Source organism: Hipposideros armiger, unplaced genomic scaffold (assembly GCF_001890085.2).
Source record: "Hipposideros armiger isolate ML-2016 unplaced genomic scaffold, ASM189008v1 scaffold_324, whole genome shotgun sequence".
Lineage (NCBI taxonomy): Eukaryota > Metazoa > Chordata > Mammalia > Chiroptera > Hipposideridae > Hipposideros > Hipposideros armiger.
The window spans coordinates 346,623-356,205 of NW_017731674.1; the positions used below are offsets into that span (position 1 = coordinate 346,623).

Genomic DNA, 9,583 nt, shown 5'->3' on the forward strand with positions numbered 1-9,583 from the left:
CTAGAGACCCCTTCCTGGGCTCATCCACGGAGTGCTGTCAGAAGATGGCTCTCCTGTGCCACCCTCCACGTGGGCTGTCCCAGCGGGGAGGCTTTATGCTGGATAGCAAGTGGCAGTCCGCGCGTTGTCACTTGCTGCATGTCTTCTTGTCTAAGTGGGGAAGGGGTAGGCGTCCATAAGGATGGCATGTAGGCATCTGTGATGAGGATAAACATCAGGTTTTGTGACCTTAACCCTTTACGACTCTACCCTCCTGTGACCGCTGGCCACCACTCTGGACCCTTGTGGCCACAGCACACCCGTGGGGGTGACCACCTGAAGGTGGGGACAGCCTGCCTTCAGGGACTACAGCGCTCCCTCCCAGTGACCACAGGCTGGTCCTGAGCCCTGAGTCTGGGCAACAACCAAACATGGAGCCTACATGTGGTGTTTCTACCCCGCTCTCGTGTTCCCGCAGAGCAGGACACTTCTGTTTCTCCTGCCTGGAGGGGCAGTACGGGCTGAATGGTTCCGGTCCCTATTGTTACACCCCTCTTTGGGTCTCCCCACTGAAGAGGAACAAAGCCAGGTCTGCGATGCTGGCTGGACCTGTTTCACTGGCGGTATCCAGTGCAGTGACACAGCCACGTGGGCTTATCTTGTGCTCTTGCTGGTCCTTTGAGTCACTAGGGGTGACAGATGGCCAGCTATCCACAAAGTTACCATGTGGCGTTAGTGCCAGGAAGAGGCTGCCTCCCCAGGGACAGCTTTTCCATGCTCCCACCCCACCCCCATGCCTGGCATTGAACGTGAGCGGAAGGGCAGTCTCAGTCAAGGTTTTCCAGAAGAGCTGAGCCCTCACACCTGGGGGGCATGCACATTCTGGAGGGTAGAAGAGGCTGGTTTCCTGCATGGCAGCCTGTCCAGAGCAGCTGTGTCAGGTTTTTCCATACGGGAGACGGTCTTGTTCCTCATCAGACACATTAGATATTTTGGTCTATGTGCTCTAGCACTATTACACTACATAATAAAATAGGTGGGCAAGTTAGGCCCCCAATTCTCCAGGCAACTGGGAAAGGATGTGGCTAAACCTGCCCTGCACACCGAACCTCCTGTGGGGTCCAGTGCTTAGATCTCAGGTGGGAACCCCAGGCTGCCTCTGGGCCTGGCATCAGAAGGTGGCCGTATGCTTTCGAGGCCACTGAGCCTTTAGCATGCCCCTTAATAAGAATGATAATTTGATCCTCATTGACTCTCCCTTCTTGTGATCTATTCTCTGTTGATTAGATTGGAACCTGATCAGGATGAGAGGGTGAGCGATTGGTACATTCTATACATACCTGCCTCACTGGGGCTCTGGACAGAGCCTCCGGGAGATTAAGGTGTGAAAATGGGAACACAGCGCAGGTGAGGCCCCAGAGGAACATGTGGAATGCCTGACAGGAGGCTCTGTCCTGCTCCATGGACGGGAAGATAGTGACAAACGCTGGGCCCCAGACCAAAGCTTTGAGGGTTGAAGTGGTGTTCCAACTGGAACACTGAGAAACCAAACTCCGGAACAGACCAGGACCCCAAAGGTCTGGGGGCTCAGCCGAGATTCTTGTGTGGGATGGCAGACACAACCCAGGGTAGGCGTGCACACCTCGTGGGGCGACCCCCAGCACACTTCTGAGAACCCACAACCGAGTAGTACTTCTAACCCAGACCCCTCCCCGGAGACGTCTCGGGCACCACAATTTGCCTTATGAGCAGATCACAACAAAGGGAAGGAAAGGTGACCCACTGGGTAAATAGCGCGACTCACAAACTTAGAATTTGCTCTGGAAACCCTCCCTGGACTTAGAGCTGGTGCTTGGTGGAGGCGGCCAGTCACCGAAAGCAGACAATATGGGGTGCTCTGCCTCCCGCTGCACTGCTGATATGTGACCATAAGGGGTCTTTCCTTCCTCCCTCCTTCCCGCCTCTCCTTTTCTTCCTTCCCAGGTGAGGTAGGTGGCCCATGAGGTCATCGCCCCACTGCCAGTGCACACAGACTTTGTAAATGATTAAGGCAACAACTTACACCATACCCAGCACTAACCCAGCCCCAGCATGGGTGAGGACACAAGCCGGCATCTAAGAGAAAAAATGTACACAAAACACGAGTATGTTTTTTGCAACAAAAGAAACTATTTATTTGGAATATGCATGACCAGTACAAATTAGGAGACTGGAAAACCTACACCGTGTTAGTATCATCAGAGAACACAAAAGCTCACTTGGAATCAAAAGGGACAGAAGCCTGTGCTCTCACAGAAGCAGAAAAGCTTAAACTCTCAAAACCAAAACAGCAGAGCTTTGCAGGTTTACACTCTGGGCAAGGAGCGCGCGGGAGGGTAAAACCAACAACCAAAGGAAATCACTTCAAAATAACTGAAAACTGAAAACGCCAAAGGAAAGAAAAGGAGTGACAAGGGAGGAAAAGGGAAACAAAACATTGGATGTTTTATTTATTTTAATAAAAGGAAGGAAAAGTTTACAAAAAAATAAAGGATTCCAGAAAGCTTTGAGCTAGGGAGTGAAACCACGAAGGTGATGTGAAAAGCCCATCATTGTTCTGCTCTGACTTAAAAACAAGAGTCCAATAGTTGGGGTGGAAACACTTTCCTAACGCGTCTCAGCCCAGTTCTCCAATTCTCCCACTTCTCTCTGTAGGTTCTGGCTGCTTTCTGAACTCGTAATCATTTGTTGAATGGAAGATGTTCAAAATAAAGCTTCTTCCAGATAATACTCCTTTCTTTTTCCCTGTAACTACTCTAATACAAACATTCTGAATCAAGCCAGTTGTACAATTTGCTTTGAACAGCTGCCGGAAAAAAGCTGTGCTGTCGAGGAACCAAACTTAACCCCCAGCACTGAAATGGCAGCATTGAGTCTGGCTCAGTTTTTCACCAACTCTTTCTCCAGACACGGGATGCTTCGCCCATCCATGGCCCATCACACCAGGATCTCTTGGGGCGTTTTTCTGGAAGAGAAACCCTCCCTAGTTAGAAGGGGCCTCCTGGAAGGTTGTTGCTAATCAGGAAGAAAGAAAAGAAAGTATTTCGTTGTGACATTCGCAATCAACAAGAGCAAAAACCTCCCCTACAGTATAAAAGGTCCCCTGGACGGATTCCGTGAATTCTAAAGAGCCAAATGGAGAACTCAAGACCCCGACTTTGTTTTTCTCAGAGGTTTTTAGCAGGGAAGCCCACGTTAGAAACGCAGGTGAGCGCATGATGTCTGCATCCGCTTTCTTTCTCTTTGTTTCTGAAGTCAATACATTCTGAAGAGGAAGCTGCTACTCTACAAATGTCATCTTTTCACATCACCTTGTATACATAGCTAAGGAATCAAACAGCAAGGTCATAATCCTGACAATTAAAAAAAAACGCCCCCCTCCCCCATAAACAAACCAAAAATAACACAAAACATAATTTTTTTTGTTATATTTTAAAGAGCAGGAGTAAAGAAAAGAAATTATTTCTGGGTCTCAAAGTTAATAAACATAATAACGTGTTAGGTGGTACCTATGATGCTCACTATTCCAACTTTTTTTTTTAGTTTACAAAATGAATTACTGTCACTTTTAAACATTGTGAAACAGGAAATGGATGTGCACAACTCGACACTTTTCTAGCATTCTTGAACTAATTCACAAATGCGAGAAAATAAAAGAAAAATGGGGGAAATGATGAATGTAGGTAGTTTGGTGTTAAAAACTAATTCAGGAATGATGCGTATTGTCACAGAAAGAAAAGGGGCAATTCCCCATCCTGTTTTGCGTGCTATGAGGGTCATTTTTAAAATTTTTATTATAAACACTATTAAATTCAGACCGCCTTTTTGGTTTTTTTTTCCTTTATCTGAATATACAAGAACATTCCTTATCAAATGTTCGTCATCAGTACTACAAAGAACTAGACACAAGTCGCAAGAAACAATGGAAAATGTTAATAAAGCTGAAAGAATCGTTGAGTATTTTTTTTGTTTTTTTTTTGTTTTTTTTAAATTTGAGTTTCTGTAGTTTTATCTTTTTTGGTATCGAAGTCAGGTTTTTCTGGGCAGAAAAATCAAACTCAGAAGAAAAAGAGTGGGAGGAAAGGTGAGAGAGAAGGCAGCCAGCAAATAAAGAACCACCACCAGAGCACAATGAAGAGTCACGTCAAGGTGTCACTCAAAAGGAGCGCGTCAAGTGTGCGCTGGGGGATGACTTGGGGATGGAAAGGAGGATGCGATGAAGCGTCAGAAGGCAGGCAAGCCCAAGGGTGGTATCGCTTCCCCGGGAAATTTGCTGCCAGGGAAAGGGGGGCTTCCACTTCCATTAGAAACAGGGTCCCGGGGGCACGGTTGGTGTCTATCTGTGGGGTGACCTACTATGAATTCCCAGGGCGCTGTATTTCCAGAGGGAAACTCTTTGCCATCCCCCTTTGGGCAGGGCTCCCATGCTCTGCTTAACATGGAGAGACCGCGTGGCTGCCATGTGGGACATGACTCTGGCCATGGAGGGAGGTGTGGGACAGAGACAGAGAGGTGCCGGGCGGGAAAGGTGCCGTGAGAGTGATCATCAGTGAAAGTGACTGCCGGGAGGGAGGCCGCCTGGGCTCTGGTCTTGTCTATGAACTTGCAATGGCAATCGTTCAGCCCAAACCCGGAGCCTTCCTCCCATGTGCAGGACAACCCTTTGCGTCTCTTTTGTACTTCACCCAAAGTCACGTGGACGTGATCCAACCAAATTCCTGTAAGGGTGGTTCAGCACATCCCTACCCCTGAGACAGAGCTCGCCATTGGTTCTCATCGCGACAGCGCTGTCGCGTGATGGCACCTCCTAGGAATGCTCTGTGTGGGGCCCTGTTCTGACCACGGCCCAGGTCAGCAGACACAGCCTCTCAAGGGCGCTTAGTCAGCAAGGCATAATCCCACCTGGTCAAATATTTGCTTTTTGTATTTCCTTCAAGTATGCATACCCTCCAGTATCCTTGGGAACCTCCCCCAGCACACACACAGGTCGTTACTGTCGCCATGCGGAATTTCCATGACCTTGTTAGCTGGCCGTCCTCACCCCTCAGGGCCTAATGCCTTCCCAGGAGCCTCTCAAACAGAGTCCATGTGATGGGGGACTAAGTACTTACAAGGCCACATATTGGATTCAAGTACAAACTAAGAGAACCAGGTCGGATTTTTCTAGGTTGGGAGCTTATCTCTACTCTACGAAACCAAACAGACCAAAACAAACAAGTGAACTAAAAAAGCAACAACAATAGCCCTTCTTTTTGTCATCATGGTGATGACATCAGGGCGCTGATGTTAACCGAAAGTTAGAATAGGAAAACCACCTATTGTCCCCATCTGGCAAGAACCAGTGTATCTCAGAGAAGCTACAACCCTGAGTTCACATGTACAGATTGGACGTGGATGACACTGATGTAGCCCATCTCTCACAAGCCCCTTGGTGAGCCAGGCATAATAATTACTCCCGTTTTATAAATAAAGAAAATGAGGCACGTGACCACCTCCCACTCAACAAATGGCAGAGCCGCTATCTTTACTGCTGGCACGGTTGGCTACGAAGAATGTAAGCGCAGGTGGCATGAGAGACTAGCTTTCCAGTACACACTCTTCTCCCTAAGATGCTCCCAGAGGACAAAAATCGCCATGACACTTTCACTGAGAACATTATCGCCCCATTCCCCCACCACTTAGCTCCTCAAATTAAGCCAGCGCAAGGTCTGCCCAAGCCATGCTCTTACACAACTCTCTCCTCGAGAACAAGACGTGGTGCCACATAACCCTTTAGATAATTAATGCCATGTCCCTATCGCTAAAACAAAACCGAAACAGAACCAAGTCCATGACAGGTTTCGTAAGGATTGTGACTGGCTCCCTGAGAGCTCGAGGCAGTGGGAGCGGGAGTGGCTGGCACTGGGAACTGGGCCTGTCCTGGGGGGGTCGTGCTGGCATGTGGGGGCTGGGGACCTGCAGGTCCTGGGCACCCCAGGTCCATGTTGTTTCTCTGTGTCAGTGACCTTCACTTGAGGTTGCTAATTCTCTCTCTTGGGCTCCTAAGGCGTAATGGCTGTGGTTTCTAATGTCGGTGTTTGTGGCATGCGACTGGTCTTGGGGAAGCGAATGCGTGACTGGGCACGTGCCAACAGGGGTGTGCGTGCGTGTGCATGCGCGTGTAGTTGAAGGGTTTCAGGGTAAGACCCGTTTCCTCCTTCGTGATGCATTCATCCCCGTGCCTAACACAACTGATTGCAAAGCAGGTTCCGGACATTGCTTTCTACATGGTGCACGGTTTCCAAAGACTGCGCCTCTGAAACCAAGAGCTGTCATTAGCAGGATGGGAAGCCTCTAGGAATGCTGCCCTCTCCTGCTGCAGACTTCCTGCCTGGAAACCAACCTGTTGGGCTGAAGCCGGAAACGGGGCACCTTGAGTAGCACAGCTATGGCAGTCCCCAGGGAACACCTGGGGCTCGGAAGGAAGAGGAGGAAAGCGCTCTGATGGGAGCTGTCCCCAGGCAGGGAAGAGCAGGAGGAGGGGGAGGCGGGATGGGCGGGGTGGCGACTCCTACAGAGGTAGCGAGAGGATCAGGAGAAGCAGAGGAGGGCTGCCTGCTGACAGAGGGACCCCAGTGAGGTAAACGTGGCTCCTCAAACCACCAGCGTGAAAACATACAAACACGTTTATTATTTTCTTTGTAGTTTTTTTCCTCTTTAAATTCCTCTAATGGTTGAAAATATCCTTCAGTGATGTGCAGAGGACAGGGACCCAGGGAGTGAGGGGCAGAGGGAAGGGGCAGGGAAGACGGCGGACACCAGGCTGACAGCTGGAGGCAGGGAAGGGGGGTTTCTACCCAGAAAGAAAAGGGAAGAGAGTATAAAGAAGTGTCCAGATTGGCTGAGATGGCATCCCAAAGGGGAGAAGAGAAGGAGACTCATTGTGTTTGCTGATTGCTTCGACCTCCAGTCTGACCGCTTCAGCGTGGGGAGACACCCTCCCTCCTGGCCCTGCCCGACTGGGGCGCAGGGTCAGCCGGGATGCGACTGCTGGGAGGTCAGTTGGAGGTATCGGAGTGAACACTGCCAGGGCCTTCTGTAGGGGAGGTCACTGATGAAGGGGTAGTGGCATCCTGCCAGCCTCCATTAGCCTGGAAGGGAAAAAGGGAGACAAGTCAGTCCTCTGAGATCGGTCGTGGGCTGTTTTGAGCAGACAATGACAATAAGAAACGTCTGTGGAGGGCCTGTCACAGTATCTGGCACACGGGGACACTCATCAGCTGGGCGGCCATGACGGGGTTGATCATACGCCCCTCCCCCGCGAGATGAGTTCAGGTCCTCCCAGCACACCTCTGGACACAATGCCACCACCACCCCCACTTCTGTCAGATGATGACAGCGTGGGCTCTGGTGGGAAGACAGCTGCCCTGCAGGGCCAGGGACCGAGTTCCAGGTGTGACTCTGGCCAAGCATGTCCACCCCTCTGGCCTTGGGTTCCCCTTGAGGAAAACAAAAGGTTTCCCAAAGACTTCCTGAGGCCCTTTCCAGCTCTGGCTGCTCCGTATGTTATGGGAATCCAGGTGCTGGTTCTGTGCACGGTTCTGTGCTAGATGCTCTGGCTACCGGTTCTGTGCTAGATGCTCTGGGTAGGTAATGAGGATGAGATACGTTTTCTGTCCACATCACAAGCGAGAACTATTAATTCAAGGCAGAACCTAATCACAGAAGGTTCAGGAAAGGCAACGCCCCACCTGGTTGAGTGTCAGGAGCGGCTTCATGGAGGAGGCATCCTCTGAGGGAGGCCTTGAAAAGGACAGAGGGTGATTCGGAAGACGAAGAAAATAGTGCCAAGGCCACAGCACTGGCCAGCGTGAAGACATTTCGAGAGGGCTGAGATGGGAAGCTATCCATCTGATGTGCATTTGTAGATCATACCTAAGACTCTAAATCCAGGAGCATCCAAACAGTGGAATTGTTCTGAAAGGATCTGTTTCAATGACCACGCTTTTTGAAAACGAGCCCAACATTTACGTAGTTTGAGGAATGATTGGCTACCGTGGTTAATTCATGATACGTGATTCTAATACACTGAAATAAAAGTGTGCCCAAACGCATTTCCCCCCGTTGCTATGGTCCCCTGGAGGTAAGTGACCGCAGCTCTGCAGACGTCAAGGTTGAACCGAACAGGTCTCAGACCTCCCGCTCAGTCATGTTCTATTGTACTTTCCTCTCATTTTATTCTCTGAAATATTTGGGGGACACGGGGCAGGTATGACTATTGCCATCTGGGAGGGATCATGGCTTCTACTCCAGCATCACCCCCCGGGACGTAGGAGTGCCTTTGGCACCTACCAGGTGCTGGCAAGGGCCCCTTCACATTCCCTTCGTGCGAAAGCAGGCGCCTGGTTTGTTTCTGACAGACACAGAGCCCAGGCTCCCAGCCTCGGCAGCGGGCTGCTTTTCCTCTGCCCTTCGCATCCAACTGCGTTTCGAGTGGCTCACCCAAACAATGCTCCAACTTTCCCGGGAAAGTCAGGCTTTTGATTCAGAGCAGCTCCCACCGGTTCCTCCAGCATGAGGACAGGTCTTCCTACCCCCAATAAAGGGCAGGTTTGGACACCGTGAGGGCAGGTCATCCCAGAAAATGTCACGACCACGTCCCCTCCATGGTGGACCGATGAGTAATGCCCTCGCGTTCTGACCTCCATTCCTAACTGGGTCGGGCAGCTCTCCCCGCTCCCCCTCGCTGCTGGAGGGCATCCCCCATTGTTTGTGAGGCTGAATAGAGAGCAAGGATGGGCACGGAGAATTCGCGTTTCTGTCTTTGGGGGCCAAGACTGCAGTATGATCAGAATCAAGAACAGAATTAATCTGATTTCTGAACGCAGGCTGGTCATAGAGGGGCTTCACCATGGCCTCCCTTCCCCACGCGTGTTCTGGCACCACTGTGGGCTGACTGAGAACGGTGGGTATATTTATTTTTACCCAGAGAAAACCCTGTAACATCATGTATCTTTTCTGATCACAAGGGTAAGATGTGCATATATAATATGTGCAAATATAATACTTGCAATGACATGTGCAATATAATATTTAGAAAATAGGAGAAGTATAAAAACCAAAACGTACAATACCCATGATCCTGTTACTCAGAGAGACCACTATGGTTAGCATTCTGTGTGTCCTAACCATCTTTTTTCATATGTGTATGTTTCCCAGCTAGGTAGGTAAATAGATAAAGGGATAAACATAGATGTGTGTGTGTGTTTGCTGGGCACAGGATTTTAGGAAACTTGACAGACTTTCCTTAAGGACAATGTCACGAGGTAGAATGCGGGTTGAAGATGAAAAGAAGCCACGGATCTTAGAATGGACCTGGGAGGAGGACACAGGCTGGGGAGGCAGCTCTGTGAAAGCAGTTCCGTCCTTGTCCCAGCAGGAGGCTCAGAGGTCACCACGATGCCATGACTGAGCCACGCTGTGATTCCACAACCAGGGGGACCCCAAACGCAGCCATCGGCAAAGAGAATGAGCTTTGAGGCGTCCCAGCGGGAGAGGCTGGTAAGGCAGTGGTTCCTGAGACTGC

At 50.2% G+C, this 9,583-nt stretch overlaps 1 protein-coding gene across 3 annotated transcripts in view; it reads right to left on the bottom strand.

The window, feature by feature from the left end:
- Positions 1 to 2,126: 2,126 nt before the first annotated feature.
- The window catches only part of PBX1 (PBX homeobox 1), a 253,995-nt gene continuing 246,538 nt past the window's right edge, over positions 2,127 to 9,583 (bottom strand). For all 3 annotated transcript variants that reach the window (XM_019660681.1, XM_019660679.1, XM_019660680.1), the window contains one exon: positions 2,127 to 7,148. Coding sequence is in view for 2 of the 3 variants with exons in the window: in XM_019660679.1 (XP_019516224.1) it covers positions 7,056 to 7,148 (93 nt within the window). In the remaining variant the exon portion in view is untranslated. The remainder of the gene's footprint in view (positions 7,149 to 9,583) is intronic.